This window comes from Hipposideros armiger, unplaced genomic scaffold (genome assembly GCF_001890085.2).
Source record: "Hipposideros armiger isolate ML-2016 unplaced genomic scaffold, ASM189008v1 scaffold_900, whole genome shotgun sequence".
Lineage (NCBI taxonomy): Eukaryota > Metazoa > Chordata > Mammalia > Chiroptera > Hipposideridae > Hipposideros > Hipposideros armiger.
In genome coordinates, this window is record NW_017732250.1 from 327,562 (window position 1) to 346,722 (window position 19,161).

A 19,161-nucleotide genomic window follows, 5' to 3' on the forward strand; every position below is an offset into this window, starting at 1 on the left:
GTGTAAATCTAATTACAGTGATTGAATAGGAATTGACATGAAAGTCGAGGATTATTCTGATTCACTCTAATACGACATATTCAAATACAAATGTCACCATTACTATGTACTGCTTGGTCGTTCCAATTTAAAAATCTGTTGTCAAGCATGAAATTAGATCTCCCACACACAAGAACAGATTCATGAACGATCATGTAAATTTGATAGTCTTGACCCTCAAGATTTTTAGACGTCCCGCTCTTCGAATTGTAGGCAGTGTTTCAAGCATATACTCATTAGTTGCTAGAAAACCTTGTGCGTCCCCTCAGACTCGCCTCTGAAGGTGAGGGGTCCAAGTCGCGCGGGGCCGCTGCAGGCTGGGGGCGCCGCGGGCCCCGCGCTCCCCGGGCGGGCTCCGAACCCACGTCGCGCGCGGCGCCGGCGTCCTACAGGAGCCTTGGACAGAGACCCTCACCGCACAGCCACGCTTCCCGCGGGTCCCCAAGCGCAAGACACCTCCGTCCGTTCCTCGCAGGAGGACGGGCCAGGACGAATTTTAAGTCCAAATCATGACACAGAGCGGAGGCCCCGCGGGGACAACGGAGGCGGCCGGCCGGGGCGCGCGCCCCGCGGGAGAAGCGATGTCCCGCGGTGGGGGAACTTCCTAAACTTAGTACCAGCGACCGTGGGAGCATCCGAGGGAAGGGCAGCTTCTCTCTGAGCGGCTCCCGAGCTGGTCACGGAGCACCGAGGTGGAGGGACTACCGCTGTAAGCAATGAGGACGACGTGAAACATTTACCTGGGGTGAAATTAAAGGCTAGCGCGGCGGCGCGGCGCACTCCACACTGCCTCGCGGAAAGTGAAAAGCACGCTCCCCAAAACCGCGGCGCGCCGCCTCAACTCGGCGCCGGCCTGGAGGGCGCCGGGCTCAGGCCGGTGACTCGCGAAGCCGCGCTGGGGGCCGCCAGCGCAGCGCCGGGCTCTGGCCCCGCGCGCCCCCAAGCTCGCCGGCGCGGGACGCGGTGCGCTGGGAGTCCCGCTACCGGAGCGCTCGGACGCGGGGGGCGGGGCCAGCGGCACGGCCCGCCCCCTCTGGCCCCGCCCTGCCGGACGGTTTGATTAATGACTCTCCCGCGGCGGAGGGGGCGGCTGGGTCTGGACGCCGTCCCCGGAACGACGCCTCAGGTGAGCGCGGGTCTCCGCGGTCCCGCTTTCGCGGCCTGACACCGAGCTTGGCCTCGGGGGCGCCCTCATAAAAGGCGCGCCCAGCCAGGGCTGGAAGCGGCCGCCTGTTTCGGCTGGATGAGGATGGAGTGACCGGCGCGGCCCTGGCCACGAAGACACGGCCCGACTGTCCCTGCCCGCTCGCGCCGCGGAGCAGAGCCCCGCACAGCCGCTCCAGGAAAGGTAAGGGCCCCGTTCCGATCCCCGCCGCGCCGCGCCGTCCTCGCACCTGGAGGGCAGCCGGTGCCTTAGTTGGAGGTGAGACCAGGGGTCCCCCACTCGGGGTCCCGGGCATCGGGAGCGAACGGTGCGAGGGCGGCGGCCGTCGCCCGAGCCCTCCGCGGCAGGGACCCGCAGCGTCCGTGGCTTAGCGGGAGAACGTTCCAGAAGCGCGCGCAAGTTCTGAACGCGAGCTGCGCTGCCGAGACCTTTCTTCCCCGGTTGAGCAGCCTTTTTCGTTTCATTCGTGCGTGAAAAGCGACGCCGGCACCACTCCCCCAGCCTTCCAAAGAGCCCGGGGACTCTCCGACCCCAAAGTCTCCCCAGATGCGGGGAGGCAGACACGCCCCAATTAAAGCGAAAGAGACCCCTCCCTGAGATCACCCGGAGCCCCGTCCTGCACCTCCCCGGGTAAGCCCGTCCGGCGCCCGGGGCCTCACCGCGCTTTCGCTCCTTCGCAGGGCGCGCGGCGCGGGAAGTCGCGATGGACCGCTGCAGCCCGGCGTGCAGCCCCCTGATCGCCAGCCGCGAACCCGCGCCCGCGCCCTCTGTCGCCCGCGACTCGAGCCCGGGGAGGACCGGGCCGGGGCCGGCGGGCCCGGGCGGCGGGGCGCGCTCCGGGGGAGGGCGGCCGGCGGCCGCGAACGCGGCGCGGGAGCGCAGCCGCGTGCAGACCCTGCGGCACGCCTTCCTGGAGCTGCAGCGCACGCTGCCGTCCGTGCCGCCCGACACCAAGCTGTCCAAGCTGGACGTGCTGCTGCTGGCCACCACCTACATCGCGCACCTCACCCGCAGCCTGCAGGACGACGCCGAGGCGCCGGCGGACTCCGGGCTGGGCGCCCTGCGCGGCGACGGCTACCTGCACCCTGTCAAAGTAAGAGGGCAGGGCGCACGGCGGAGCCGGGGCGAGCAACGGGGCACCTTGACTTGCCCGATCTGCCAGCGCCTAGGTAGATGCCACCGAGCTCTCCTCTCGGGGGCAGGCGGGGAACAGACAGGCAGAGCGACTTCGGGCGGAGAGGTCTGCAGAAGGCTGCTGCTTAACCATTAGAAGGTAGTGGGTTTACACCCGGGTTCGGGGTAGGGATGCCTCACGCACCTTACAGGATGCAACCTACAGGATGCCCTTCTCAGGTGAGCGGTTTCTTGGGGGTGCCTGGTGAGGTAATGGGTAATTTTTAGTCTCAGTTACATTTATGAGCCTTTAAAGTGTTTTTAATTTACATAATTGCACTTCCATTGTGTTTTTTATCAGATGTTTGAAAAGTTTCAATGCTAAGTATTCATGAAATATGGGGTAATGGAATTATCTGTCCCTGAGGAATCTGTCCCTAGGAAACCAAAGGAAAATTTTTTGTAAATCTGGTGAGAACAAAATGAGATTGTTCTGCATCCCCACAGAGTAAATTTTCAGTCCGTTTAATAAAGGTCATGGATTAGACAGCCACCAAGAGTGTTAGAAAAACTATAATGTGTTTATGTAATTTTTACAAGTAGTTTGGCATGTATGTTGAGCTGATTAAATATATATTCAAATTATGTAATGTACACAATTAGGCAAGAAAATCCGTTTTCTGTAATTTTTTTACATTACATATAGGTAGAATGGTCAGGGTTTTCATTTACTATGGTATATATGATTATGATTTATTATCTATAATGCAGTATTTAGATTCTGCATTGTCTTTTTCTTCTAGACTTGGCTGTTTCAAATCCTACATTGATCTGGCTTTCTGTTCAAAATGCGTCATCGTCCCTATATTTTCTAAACCTAAATTTTTAAATTTTGTTTCCACTATTCTAAAGCATTTTCAGACACACACACACACACAATTAGGACTTAGCCTTAAGTATTTAGTGCTCAGTAAATTATTGATAATCATTATTCAAATGTGGTAAATTACATGCTCTAATATTAACTGAACTTAAAATTCTGCGGTGAGGTTTAACAAAATTTACTTTGCAAAATATAATCAAAATGATAGACTCAAACTATTTCAAATATTAACTATAAAAATGTGAAATATCATTTATTTATAATTATGATAGACCCCATTCCATTCATGTATTATATAACAATCTCAGCTGAAAAGTCATTCATTAAGGGGTTTTGATTTCAGTGTGCCTTAGATTTCTATTCAATTATATCATTAATATTAGATTTCTTTTGACTTGATATTTCCCATATTCTCTAAGAAAGTTTTTTTTTAACATTAAGTACACTTTAAGACAAAAAGCACCTGTTAAATGCGTCTTTGTGGAAGATATATTTCAGATGAAGAAATCAAGTTTTTTACCTTAGTATCTGCAGTACTTTTTTGAATGAGTAATGTGAGAACCATAATTTTCATGTAACAATAAGCTTAACAAGAGGTGGGTTTTTTTTGCACTTGATTCATGTACCAAATATTTTTGTAGTCCCATTACTCTTTTAAGAAAAATTAAATCTCATTTGTCCTCTGGATCAATTATTTTAATTTTAAAAGACAACTCTAGGAATAATGAAACAAGGCCAAAGATTACCCCTTTGTGAAATTGATGATGGTTGAACAAGTGACTAATCTGTTTTAAAATCATTTTCTAAGTGCCTACTATGTGCAGAGCACTGTGTTAGCAGAGTGAATACAGTTAAGGGTAAGACTCAATCCCTGCCCTAAATGAACATATAATAGAGATGAAAACACATAAGGGAGAATATCATATGGGCCAAAAGAGAGCTATAATCATGTGCTGTGGGGGTTCAAAGGAAAGAGATTTTATATACATAATTAAAACCACCTGTAACATATTATTTTACAGACACTACCAAAATGCTTAAATATTAACTCTATCTTTCATTAACTTCATCCAAATAGAAATATTCTGATTATTGTGCTTTTTGGGTAACTAAAAGGTATTGTAATCCTTAATATTTCAAGGACCTTAGAACTAAACTGATTATATGATACTCCCCCTCCAAAAACAAGAAAGGTCCATTCTGAAAGAGGTACTTAGTAAATTTTTTTTTCATCACTATAGCTATTTGGTAATAAATGATATTGTTTGAGAAGCTGTTCATTTTAAAAGTGAATTTAGAAAAGTCACAATCAGAATACAAACGATGATTACTGAAAAGCTAGAGCTGTGTGATGCCAGTGCATCCAGACATTTAATCTGGATGCTCTATCTCTACAATACCAAACATTGTAACATTTGCAACCTCCAGATACTGCGTTTAGCTAGCTGAATTAGTCACTTTTCATTGTAGTTCTTTGACAAGTGCAGACACATAATACTTACCAGGTATAACTTTAAAAAATATCTTTAAAGCCAGGGATCTTACTTTAGGCTCTCGTTTTAGGTTTTAGTTTGAAATTAAAACATTGTCAGTAGATATATTTTCCTATACTTAAGTATAGTCTCCATGATTTCTTGTCCACATGTACACATATTATTTTATATAATTATAATCAAAGTCTGGGTATGTTCTTACTTTTATTGTTAGCATTAATAAACATTTTTTCATGTTGTCCCTTAGACTTCATAATTACAATTGCTACTGGCTACATAATATTGCATTTGCATTGCAATATTTGGAATTACTATTATTGCTATATTATTATTATTATTATTATTATTATTATTATTATTATTATTGATTATGTTTTATCTGTCATAGTTACTAACTTTTGGACTTGTTTATTCTTTTTCAGAAATGGCCCATGCGATCAAGATTGTACATTGGTGCTACCGGTCAGTTTCTGAAGCATTCCGTCTCTGGAGAAAAAGCAAATCATGGCACTGCTCCAACAGACTCACAGCCTTAGGCTCTCTCTCCCCTGATGGGGCTGGAAGAGAGTGGTGTCTATTGTTTTTAAATAGTGTGAAATAATTCTGTATTTATTACATCAGACATCACAAACATCATTTCCGAACATTTACACGAGTCCATAGTTGGATGTTCAGATTTGTCAGTATAATCTAAATAGATGTGGAATGAAATAACCAGTCTTGCATAAAACACACAGCTCATCTGTTCAGTGTAAGAGATAGTCGTTACTACATGGTGCAGGAAATACTACTAGAAACAAGGAAAGACACGCAAAAGCAAAAAACTACGTATTTACAGAATGCACATACTTTCTTAGCATATTTATTACAAACTGAAAAGCTAATATCTACTGATAGTCTTTCTACTTAAAAAAAATAAAAGCTGTGTAATACACTAGTATTTCATTTTTGTGAAGATCAGTCTATGCTTAAAGTTAGTCGAAGAAGCCATTTCAGTTGGCAGTTGTGAGATCATTTATTCATTTATTCAGACTTAGCTGAGTATGTTTGAAAAGACGAGGTAATATGATGATGCAGTAACTTCCATAACTAGTTCTTTTTCTCTTAGAAAACTTGCTCAGAGTATCAGAAATGGTTTGCTTCATAGGACCAGGCTTGGCCACCTTCCTAGAGGATTACTATAATAAATATCTAATTATATTTCAAAATCGTGGAAGGCATTGGGAATCCCTGCAGCCCAGTGTGAACAGATGGGTGTCACTGGGCAGCAGGGTTCATCACCCTCCTTCCCAGGCACTTTCTTTCAGGTCCTGGACTAGGCAAGCAGGTACAGCTACAGCCACCCTAAAGAGAGGAGCATGTTTGGGCCTGTTGGAGGCCTCAGGTGAGCGCCAAGTGAGCCCCGGTGACCCTCACAGCCACAGATTTGGCTAGGCTCCTTCTCCCTTCATCAATTGCTGTTCACAATCTATATGAAATGGGAGAGATATCCTGTTTGATTTGGGAATTCTGGCACTGATCTTTACTTTGAGAGCATCTGAGGACGCAGAGTGACCATCCTGAGATACATCAAGCCAGAGCATATCCTCCTCCACCCCCCACCACCCCATCCCTCCGAACTTGCCCTACTTTGAACCTACAATCAGGGAGGGCCCTGTGCTATGGGCCTCTCCCACCACGCTGCCCATCAGGTACCCGGGCAGCAGCTGTTCTGCCTGATTGCACCAGTGGTTTCATTTTTCAACAGGAGCTGGGGGTCACAGCCATGAAGCAGAGATGTTGTTCAGGGAACACTCTGAACCTCAGAGCAACAGGGTGCAGTAGAGACACCTGGAAAAAAAAAATCATCTGTCTCTTCTGTCATGTCTCTGCTGACTTAGATTCCCTTTTCTCTCCCTTTCTTGTTTTTCTCCTTAGTCTACTATTCCACTTTCCAACTATAAAGCTCAGTTATTTCTCAAAAACCCAGTTTTAAAGGTGCTGAATCTCATCCAAGATTAGCAAATAGAAAGGCATATTAATGGACGTGGTTGAATTAATACAGCATTTGAACCGCCACTTTATTTTCTCCCCACCTCAGTTTCCTTCCAGGTTTTGGCAGTGAAATGAAGTAAAAGAGCGTTTAAAGACAAAAACGATCACTCAGTTAAAAAAAAATAAGTAACTAAACAAAACTATCATTCAGTTAAAAATAAAGAAATAAAATCATCATTTAGTTGATTCAGCTGAACATGACCATGTTTTTGGCTCATATCTGACTGTAATTGTTATTATTTTAATGTGAATATCTCCTTGTAATGTGATGGAAGCATGTCTTTAAAAGAAAAGATATATAATAAAAGCTTTGTACATATTAATATGGAGCAAAAATGTTTGTATAGTTAAACATTTGTGAATATGTTTACTCATATAACATTGAAAAGGATAAAAGGTAAAATGAGATGGATTCAGCCATTCACTATAGTAAGTTATTGGCATAAAAAGAGCTAAGAATAAATCATCTTTTAAGGAATGACATCAAAACTTCTTTAAAGACACCAGAAAATGAACTTTATATAAACACTAAATTTGATAGCAAGAATTTCATAAAAATGGCTTTCTTGCTAATAATCTATTTGGCTGCAGTTTTTAAAACATTTAATTGGGGAAAAATTATGACTTACTGAATTATCAGACTTTTTAAAATCATCCTGTTAAACACATAGTTAAGTTTTGCCTTTCACAGTATTACTTTTTATTTCTTCTTGTCCATTTATTATACAAAGGTTTTAATGCCAAAGAAGGATATTTCTGCCATAGGTCTTCAAAGCATTTTAGTAAATTGCTAAATATGCTAACAGCTTTTGGTAGGTTGGAAAATCTCAGAGGAGAAATTGCATATTTTCACCCAAAGTTTCAAGGGAGCATGCTGTTTTAATTAATGGTGCATGGTCAATAGAAAGGGTGTTACTAAAGTTAAATAAAGTACTAATTTGAAAATTTAGTCTGTTAAATTTGCATCTGTCTCTATGAATATTTAACAAATACTAAAGGTAAATTTGAAAATCTTTCTAGTAGATATCTACTTGGCAATAGCTTCTTCACCAGGCTGTCCTTAATGGAGTATATATAATATTAAGACTGGGGAGGGGGTATATTTGGATCATAATATTGGGCTGTCGGAAAAGTCATGATGTATTTTTTCTATGTTTTTCGTTGCAAAAATGCGTCATGACTTTTCCGACAACCCAATATTATCCTATAATCTGCAAGGGAGATCCTCAGTTAAATTTGTCAGTTTACTCAGCATTCTCAGTGATATCATATACATTTAAATTCCTCTATAATGATAATTTTGGGGGATAAGGGAATGCCTTTTTAGGGATATTTTCAACAAACTTAAAATATTGTTGATTTCTCTGATTATAAAAACAGTTTATTGTACACCAATTTTACATCAATAAAGCTATATTAAAAGTATATGCACATGTGTTTTAAAAAATAAAATTAGTAGTAAAAGGAATGAAGTAGAAAATGAAAGTCCTACAGTGGAGATTGGTGGTTGGGATAGAGTAAAGGTGCGGCTATCTATCCACATGTTATTTGGTAAATAAGAACTCTGCATTTTTAGAAGGCTTTTTTTGACCCAACTACTTTAATCTGCAGATTTACAGATATCCCTAACAGTGATTTTCTTATCTATTCATGGAAATTTTATTTACACTTAGAAACTGTGCGAAAATAAAGTAAATGTTAATTGACATTATTGAAATGCACAGTAATTATTTCCGTTGAAATTGCTTTTTAGGTAAATTATTCAATAATTTCCCTGTCTCTCCAAGGGCCCCATTTTATATTCATGAATGCAACTACCAGTTATTATCAATTAAAATGAAAGTATTCAGGTTCTAGTAAGGTCTATTTTTTTTTTGAGTGGGGAGAGGTAACCCTATATATATTTTCCAGCACAATATTTAACCATTTCTTTAGGCCTCAGTATGTCATAGTGCCATTCTGAGGAAATAAGCCAAATAAGCAGTGGCCAACATGATTCCCTTAGAAATCAACACATGAGTTATTTGGCATCATTATAAGACAAGTTGCTTGTTGACTCTACGTAAACTGTATTGTTCTTAGCTGGCAGGGAGAAGAAATTATAAATCAAACGGATTGCCTTGATCCAAATTTACATATTAGATATTTTGAAAAGATGGCTTAATCTAAAGGCTCTTTCCGAAAGCTATTGCAGATTATATCGATCATGTATTTTATTTGAAAAGCTATGAACTTTGACTCTTCTAACGCAGGCACATCTGTGTTTATCTGATGACAAAATCCTTTTTTTTTTTTTTATAATCATTGCTGGAGGATGTGATATCTACAGTTTCCCAGATGACTGACATCTAGTAGTGTACTACTGCTGTCTTTACGGTACACACTCTTGATTTTTTAATTTTATTTTTGTTGTTATTGTAATGTTAAAAATATCTAAAAACTAAGATCCGAAGTTTTCAAAGGAGCGCTAGGGAAATGTTATACAATTGTGTATCTTAGAGAAATTAATATGTACTTTTGTTTTGTTACATACTGGTAGCTGGTGGTCTTATATATGACTATGTTAATGAAAACAATAAATGCCCCTTAAATCCTATAGATTTGCTTCCGTGAACTTTGAGCGCGGCCCAGATGGTACTGAGGCACAGTGGGGACTGAGGGACATTAAGTATTCTTGCCTAACTACAGAAACCCGGGAAACGCTTCCCTTCCTATGTTTACACAAGTCTTAGTTTCAACTCATAAGAGAAACTCGCTCAGTGAAATCTACCTCCATCACTCAAACTCTTTCATTATAAATTATACCATAGCATTTAGCTGTCAGAAGCTTTTAAATTATAAACTGAAAAATAATCTTAACTATTAGGCTTAAAGATTATGTCAATAGTCATTTCCTGTGCATGTGAATGTTACTGAAGAAACTCATGCATTTCTGCCCTCTCAGGACTCAGAAATATGTCCCCAGGGAGCACTGGGGATGGACTTAAATCACTGGTCTCCGTTTTTATGGTCATTGGAAACTGGGGGGCATTTAAAACAATGTGAGGTCTAAGCAAGAATTGATTTTAAACATTCTTGTTTTCAAATAAGTTCTGAAATCATTTGATTTAAAAATTCTAAATGTGTGCTATTGTAAGGCATCTTAATACTTTACATAGATGGGTATCATGTGGGTCAATTTTTTTTAAAAAATTAACTTGTATTAAAAAAAAAAAGCCTGTGTAAGATTGTTTCTACCCTATGCAGCACATCTGTGCCTCTCACTGACTGTAAGACTTTATACCAGAGTCATCTTGAAAGGTAGGCTACAAGCAAGTGAAAAAAAAAGTGGCGTGCAATGGTAGGAACAGGAGAGTTGGGAGACGGAAGAAGGTGGGAAGTGGGAAGCTATTTCCAGATCCTCCAGTTCCACCAGTGCCAAATCAGGCTATAAGTGTGATAGTCTGGGACACAGAGGAGAGACAGCCTTGAAAAGGAGACCTGACTTCAGGACAAGACCAGAACAAGAAAAGACGCCGCTCATGCAGGACCACATCTGGCCTGAGAAGTCCAGAGAGCTGTGACTCACTGGGGCTCAGGAAATACTAGGCCCAGGTAGCTCTATTTCCCTCTCCTGTCAGCCAAGGCCAGAGGCTGGACAATGTCTAGAGTGGGAATGGCTTGATCCAAGACAGAAACTTGTCACCCTAAACAATAAGTGCTGGTCTTCCTCTTTTCCCCAACCATGCAACACCCCCCCCCTCCGCCCGCACCCCCACCCCCACCCCAGGCTTACGGCCACTCTGGGATACACACTTTGATTACATGAGTGCCCTCTCTTCCTTTGTTGAAAGGAAGCAGAGCTTCCTGCAGAAATGAATTATGGGGGGTGAATGGTGGGAGGTGAGAGCCTGATACTCATCTGCCTTCAGTCAAGCTTGAGGACGTGGGGCACAGGGATGCAAGAAGGGGTGGAAAAAGAAACAGATTCCAGAGAGACCTAAACCCCACTTCCTTATAGGGGATGGGCTGGGGAACACCCATGTGAATAAATTTCCTTAGGGCATGCAGTAGCTTACCAAGAAGAGGGGAGCATCTATATTTTAAGTTACTAACCTGATTTAGTAGCCTGCAGCCTCCCGTACTCACTGAGTTATGGGCCTCGGGGTAAGGGGAGAATCCTTCTAGAATGAAGTCATTGTACACCTTTGAAGTTACAAAACTGACTTAAGACTCGCTAGCAAGATACTGAACCTAAAATTGAAACTTCATTAAGAGAGAAAATGGAATTCTAAATTCCAAATGGTGCCTTCTAGGTATATGAGAGAAGATCGGAGGTCTACAGATAGAGGTTTACTCTAAGTGGTAACAGAGTGAGGGGAGAGTCCGGCCAAGGGGCAGGCAGGGACAATGGCCGCAGTGCAGGCATGGCTGTCATCTGCCTTGGTGGAGTGGGGAAGTGTGAGGCAGCAAAGCAATGGAGACATGGCTGGCCTTGCCTCACTCCTCTAGACAAAGCCTGGGAGGATGCAGACTCTCAGAGGAGCCCTGGTTCCACCCAGAGCCACAGGGACAGGGCGTGACAGGCAATGGCCGAGGGCAGAGCCTGAGGGCAGGGGGCACATTGCAGCCAGGGGCACAAGCCGCTGACAGTACCCAGGCCACGCTGCCAGGAATCAGGGAGATGGGAGAATAGGGGGCCCCTCAGAACAGGAGGCTGTAAGCTCGACTCAGGGCCTCAGCAGTACACCAACACAACATGAAGTAATACACACTCCGTCAGTCAGGTCTAGATCCAGAGGACGGGAGGCATGGGAGCCTGCGGTTCCCCGCCACCTCCTTAGATACATAACTTCTCCGTACAGCTAACCAGGGATCCAAGGGCAAGGGCAGGTAGGAAGCCCGTGGAGAGGGGAAACAGCCCTGATCGAGTTTCAGCTTCCACTTGGCTGCATATTTAACAGTCTGCCTGTCTGGCAGATGTTTTTCCTCTTCAAGGGTAGGGATTCCAGAACAAGACAAGATTGGATATAGGACATGAAAAAAGCTACTTTATTTTCCTCACATTTGAGTCGTGGTGTGGACATTTTAATGTATTTACACCATCGAGATCGACTATCTGCACTTAACCTACTTATACCATCGAGATTGACCATCTGCAATTTACAACTTAATTGTTCAGTATTCCAGTTTTTTGGGGGAGTTTTTTACCTTATAGTTTTGAACACACCTAAATGAGTGATTGTGAAGATGCTGAGGACATTCGTGGACCTTTGCAAATGGATTAGGAAAATTCACAGAGTGTAAAAAGCTTGCCCAGGCTTGTCCACTTTACTCATGGCAGAGCCACATTCAAACTCAAGCAGTCTGGCTCTGAGGGTGCTTCCTATCTGCTCTACAAAGCTGCCTGTCCAGTTAGCTGGCCTGGGTGCTTCAGGCACTTCAGTTTGCTACCCCCAGTCTGGTGGGAAAACAGCCTCCTTTGCTGCAGGTCTCTCTCACTGTGATAAGCATTTGTCTTAGGGTTTGCCCTCAAAAAATTGCCCTTGCCTTTTCGCCCTCTTCCCCTCAGCTCACAAAGTTGATGAGAAATAATAGCTGAGAAAATGCTGGTAGGCAGCTCAGTGCAAGTCGGGCATGTCTTGTCTGGCTGGTTACCGCTATTAGATGAAGAATTAAAGGTGTCAAGGTGAAGCACAAAAAAACCCAAGAAGCCACAAAGGAAAAGAGGGGTCATTTTGACTACACAAAAATAAATTCATAGAACAAAAGAAAAAATCACAAACCAGGTAAAAAGACAAAAAGCAAGATAGCAAAATAAATTCAGAACATAATGATAGCCACAGTAATTTCCTTTATATAAAATTGGCCCTCAGAATTTAAAGACTAGCAACTCAGAAAATTCTGCAAATAGCACAAATAACCACTTTATTGGGTTGTCGGAAAAGTCACGATGCATTTTTGCAAAAAACATTGAAAAAAATACGTCATGACTTTTCCAAAAACCCAATATATAGTAAGAAATCAAATGGCCAATATCTTTAGGAAAAGATACCCAAACTCACTCATGATTAAGAAACAGAAATTGAAACAGCAATGAAATAACATATTTCACCTATCAGTATGATATAAACTATCCAGTTATAAGTTTTGGGGTGTAATGTAAAACATGGTGACTAAAGTTAAGAACACTGTATTGTGTATCTGAAAGTTGTTATGAAAGTAGATCTTCAAGGTTCTCATCACAAGAAAAAAATTGTAACTATGTGAGGTGATGAGTATCAACTGAACTTATTGTGGTGATCACTTCCCAACACATACATATGTCAAATCATTATATTGTATGCTTTAAACAATGTTATATGTCAATTATATCTCAATAAAACGGGGGGGGGAATGGTTAATTGGACTAAAATTAGTTGATGACAACTAATTTTCTGGCATATTGGAGTTAACTTGCTTTAACCAGACCCATAATGTTTAAGCGTGTATGTTTTTGATGAAAATAAAACTCTGTAATTTTTATCCTCATGCCTTCCTCTCCCCCAGCCCCTCATGTAATATTAAATGGAGGAATGTGCAAAAAATAATACAAATTAAAAACACCCATTATTGGTGAGGATGGGGAAAAGAGGACTGTTGCACTGTTGGAGTGTAAGCTCTTTTAAATACAATTTGGCAGTATCTCGCATTATTTTAAGTGTACGCACTCTGACTTAGCAATTCCACATTTAAAAATTTCCCTAAAGATACACTTACATTCACAAATGTATATAAGAATAATTATTATAGGTATTCATCATTTTTTACCTCACAATTGGTAGATTGAACAGTTTTCCCTGCCTTCAGTATTGGCTGCACCCACGTAACCTGTCAAAAATGCAAACCTGAGGATAAAACACACCTTTTCAAACTGCATCAGTGGTTTCCTATCATCTAAGGGTGATGTCTAACCGCTTAACTTGGCCTATAAAACCCCTATCTGTTGGGTTGTCGGAAAAGTCATGACACATTTTTACAACGAAAAACATAGAAAAATACGTCATGATGTTTCCGACAACCCAATATATCACTGCCCTTACTCTTAGCCACCTCCTACTTGATGCCTATACTTGAAGTTGTAGAATACACACACACACACACACACACACACACACACACACACACAAACACACTCTGCTATTTCATGCTTCAGTGCCTTTGTTCATCAATCATTACTTGGTCCACAAATATTTATGTAATACTATGGCACACATTGTTCATTGCTTACTATATCAGTTAGGAATTGCATTCAGCTGCTAGTAAGAAAGACCCAAGCATAGTGGCTTAAATAAATTAGGACTTTATTCTTTCATGTAAAAAAAAATTCACAAGTGGTAAGATGGCTTTATAAAATTTTCAGGGACCAAGGCTTCCACTTATTTCTCATGGGCCAGGTCACCCCAAGTGTGAGGGAGGTGTATTTATCACCCTGGGTTCGGTTAAGGTATCTGCTCCAGCTAGTTGAAAAAGAAAGGATTATAGGGTAGTAGTGACTTCCAGAATCATTGGGATGAAGGAAACTTGAGCAGAATTTATAGGAAGAATTTCCAAAGTCATCCCACAGAACTGGGCTGCCAAGGCAGCTGATACTTGTGCCAGGGTCTGGACTCTGCCCCCAGCGGCTGAGGCCAGAAGCACTGCGCCTTTGCTGCATATACGTCAGCCAACTGGATGCCTTGTGGCCTGCTTTTCTCCCGACATAACTCATTGCAGAATTCGGAATTTTGCACCAATGCATTTGACTGGCAGGACCCAATCCAGAATCCTACCTGCAAGAGAATCTTGGACTACAGAATACTTAGCTTTTCAGCCTCTGGCATAGCTATTAAGTGAGCCAGTCCCAGCATCTACCACAGGAAGCAGGCAAATGGACACTAGGTCCAAAACACTAACAAAAGTAGGGTTTCATTATCAGGGAAGAGGGCTGGGGATGGCTACCAGGAGAGCAACAAGAGTATCCGACAGAAGAAACCCGACCCAGTCTTAAGAGATCAAGGAAGGTTTTCCTGAGAAGGCAAGAGGGACGAGAAGAGCATTCGAGGCACAGGGAGAAGCAACTGGGCAGAATATGCTGTTAGAAAGAAGTCAAGGGGGAGGGGATGGATAATGCACATATGTTATTTCATTGGATCCTCACAAAAATCCTGAAAATAGGCACGATAGCTCCCCCAATTTTTAAATCAAGGAGGGTCTTGAAAGGCACATTAAAGGATTTGGATTTAAGGGTAGCCAGAAATCTTCCACAGAAATACAGGGGTACTGCGTAAAATGCAGAGGTTAGGGAGCTGTTGGTAAGCAGAGAGGAGAGGACAGAATTCCAAACAACGTAAAACACCATAAATATAATGAAAAATCAAACAGACTGGGAAAAGTTATTTGCACTGCATGTAACTGTTGAGTGACTAAAGATTAGTATCCAGAATATGTAAAGACATCCTATAAATCAATTTTTAAAATTACAAATACTACAATTCAAATTTGGGCGAAGCTATGGTTTACAAAAGAGAAAATCCAAATGATTAAAAACATGAAAAAAAAAATTTAAGAGGAAAAGAAAGCATATGTAAAGTTATCTTTTCAATCTCATGGTAAGTGCAAATTAAAATAACAGTCAATGTCATTTCACATTTATCAGGCTGGCAAAAACATTTAAATTCTCAAAAGATCAAGTTTTCACAAAGATGTGGTACAGCCAATCACTTGGAAAGCAGTTTGACTACATTAAATATGAAGATGTATTTATCTTTCAGTCCTTCAACCCAGCAATTCTGCGTCTAGAGACAATGGTGTGTGTTGTGAGAGCCAATTGTTAATTATTCAAGTATTCAGGTATTTTGTGAGCCAGTTGTTAAATAGTAGCTTGAAATCAGCAGTGATAGGAGTATTTACACTGTGGAAATCTGCAAATGCCACAAATCAAGGTTTGGGGGTTTGTTTTTGTGTTTTTAGACCCTGTTTACCAGAATACCACTGGACATAGAAACTCCCACGCATGTGTACAAGAAGACAATGTCGAAGAAACGTTCAGAATCTACACTGTGTTTAAGTTTAATGGGGTGTTAATTTCAGGACATGATTTGCATTAGATCATCACTGAGGTACAAATAACATCGTAATTTAACCTTAGTTTGAATTTTTCAATTATTTCCACATTCTTAACTATGTAATTATTCTTATTTTTTTTTAAACAGTAAGAAAGTGTCTAATTTCATATAACAAGAAGCATAAGATGGGGAGCTCCCTGGCTGGTTAAGTTGGTGACTATTCAATGTCTTTAAGTGGCTTGGTTCCTTTTCTACTTTGCCATCTCCGGCAAGCTCCCTCATTTAACAAGAGGGCAGCGGTGATGCCAGGAATTCTTTCACGGATGATAATATCTAGGAAGGAAGAGCTGTTTCTTCCCATATGTGTCTTTTCATCAAAGAAGAAAACTTTCCCTGAAGTCCCCTAGCAGACTTGCCCTCAGGTCCCATTGGTCAGCTTGAATAATTTTAATAACATTCCATTGCCTTCAGATTTTGTCATAGGATTTAAGTAGTTATTTGCAAGGCTGACTCTTAACATAAAAGTTAAATTTTTAAACAGAAAAGGAAAACCCCAGTGTCTCACATTGACAATTAAAGCCTCTCATTATTTTAGATCCGGGCAGAAATCATAAGTAATTTAGGTAATTTTCACCAAAATTATCTCAGTAAAGTTCACGTGCTTCAAGTGTTTAAGAATCAACTTTCATTCAGATCAGTGCCCTATTTTCTGACAATTTAATGTATTTTTCACAGATTTGGAACTTTAACCTTGACGAGAGGCATAAATGCTATGATTATCTTAATGTCAATATTATGTTTAAAAATAATCTTGCCTCAAGTAAAAGGATCTTATACATAAAAGTCATGCATTTATGACTAGGGTCATTTACATTTCTCTTGCATTAACTCTATTTTGACATGCTCATTCTTGAGCAAGAGAAAGCACAAGCAGATGGTTATTATACCCCACTTCCTTCCAGTTCCAACCTCATTTTCTGCTGCAAACATCTAGGGGAGCTCGGAGGTTCTCCAAATCTTTCACTACATGTGAAAAAGAACCAAAGGACAAATGTATTCATTTACTATCGAGATTTACATGTGTAAGTACAGACTACAGGTTCTGAAAACTTATAAGAAACTATATTCCCTAAATCCAGATGTATGTCTACCTACAAAACACATAAACTTTCTAAGGTAATCCTGGTTATACTAGCAAAGAGTGGCTATTTTTTAAAGTTATTTTTGATAAACTGCTATATCAGATTTAAACCATGAAACTATTCCCTTGATGTGGTTTCAGGTGTGTTTATAACTGGCAGCATTAACTCAGTTCAGCAACGTGGAGACCAGCCACCCCCAGGGATGTGCTCATTTCTGAAGAATACCCAACACTTTTCATAATGCCAGTCAGGGCTGAAGGGGCCAATCTTAGAAATGGTCCATTTTTGCAGTCGTAAGATAAAATACACTACTCTAATAATTCTTTCTTTAATTTTAAAATTGCATACACATAGCAAAAATCCAAACAGTAGAGAATGGTATACAATAAAATATAAAAATATCACTTTCCCCACAAACCCTACGTTTTACTCCCTAGAGGCAGGTATTGTAAACAGTTCCTTTTGTAACTTCTCAAAAATATTCTCTGCATAAACAATCATATAAATGTTTTTTATTTAACCAAAAATGAGATTTTAACGGAAGACCTTCTGCACCTAGCTTTTCAATGTTAATATATCTTGAAAAATATTCCAAATCAACACGTACAGATCTATGATTCATTTATTCATTCATACAATAGATATTACTAAGTCCTAGAGACAGTATTAGGTGCCAGGAATAAAAAAGTGAACAAAACAGACAAGGTCTCTCCTCTCACATAATGTATATTCCAGTGAGGGGAGCAAAAGTACCTAAGTTTAAAAACAAACAAGGTAATCACAGATTATGAAGAAAACGAAAAGGGAGATGATTTGTAGTGGGCCCACTTTAGATAGGCAGTGCAAGTGTGGTCTCCCTGAGAAACTGGCATAGAAGCTGACATCAAAAAAGGAAAGAAGTCAGCCAATCCAAAATCTAATTCCAGGCAAGAACAAAGGTCTTGAGGTGTGAAAATTATTTGGCATGTTCTAAAAACTAAGAGTAGACCAAGAAGACAGGTGTGTAGTAAGAGAGGAGAAGCAAGAGATTAGCTAAGTCATGTGAATACTTGAATCTTTTTTCTCTTTTTAAAATATATTTTCTTTGTATTGTGGTAAAGTATACATAACATAAAATTTACCATTTCAAGCATTTTTAAGTATATAATTCAGAGGCATTAAGTCCATTCACAAACTATCACCACTATCCATTTCCAGAACATTTTCATTATCCCAAACAGAAACTCTGTACCCATTAAACAATAACTCCCCATTCAGTCTTCACCCCAGCTCCTGAAATCACTGTTCTACTTTCTGCCTCTATGAATTTGCCTATTGTAAGTATCTCCTCTAATTGGAATCAAAAGCTATTTGTCCTTTTTGCTGGTTTATTTCACTTAGCATAATGTTTTCAAGGTTCGTCTACAATGCTGTGTATATAAGAATCTCCTTCCTTTTGAAGGCTGAATAATATTCCATTGTATGTATATACTACTTTTTGTTTATCCATTCATCCATCCATGGACATTTGAGCTGTTTCTACCTTTTAGCTATACCGATTAATGTTGCTCTGATCATTGGTGTACAAGTATCTTTTTGAGTCTCTGTTTTCAATTCTTTTGGGTATATACCCTGAAGTGGAATTTCCAGATCATAAAGTAATTCTGTACTTAACTTTTTGAGGAACTGCCATAGGTTTTCCACACTGGCTGCACCATTTTACATTCTCACAGCAGTGGTACAAGGGTTCCAATTTCTCCACATTCTTACCACCACCTGTTATTTTGTTGTTGATTTTTTTGATAATAGCCATCCTAATGGGTATGAAGTAGTATCTCATTGCTGTTTTGATTTACATTTCCCTAATGTCTAGTTATATTGGGCATCTTTTTCACGTGTTTATTGGCCATTTGTATATCTTCTTTGGAGAAATGTCTCTTCATGTCCTTTGTCCATTTTTTAACTGAGTTGTCTGTTTTTTCATTGTTGAGTTGTAAGAGACTTCATATACTCTGTATATTAATCCTTTGTCAGATACTGCTTTGCAAATATTTTCTCCCATTCCATAGGCTGTCTTATCACTCTCTTGATAGTGTCTTTTTTTAAAAAAAAGATTTTTATTGGGGAATTGGGGGGATCGGAACAGCGCTGGGGAATTAGGGGAAGGGGAACAGACAAGTTGCTGTCATTTTGTTCTTCAGTCTAGTTGTGGAGGACGCTGCTTCACTGGCCCAAGTTGGCACCATCA

At 41.1% G+C, this 19,161-nt stretch overlaps 1 protein-coding gene and 1 long non-coding RNA gene across 2 annotated transcripts in view; one reads left to right on the forward strand and one right to left on the reverse strand.

The window, feature by feature from the left end:
* LOC109375107 (uncharacterized) overlaps window positions 1-19,161 on the reverse strand; it is a 45,124-nt gene that overhangs the window by 22,818 nt on the left and 3,145 nt on the right. The gene's annotated exons all lie outside the window — the stretch shown is intronic.
* Window positions 1,136-9,305, forward strand: TCF24 (transcription factor 24). The gene is made up of 3 exons (XM_019630311.1): window positions 1,136-1,387; window positions 1,885-2,297; window positions 5,116-9,305. Exons 2-3 carry the CDS (start codon window positions 1,908-1,910, stop codon window positions 5,227-5,229), a joined length of 504 nt encoding a protein of 167 aa, XP_019485856.1. The 5' UTR covers window positions 1,136-1,387; window positions 1,885-1,907; the 3' UTR covers window positions 5,230-9,305.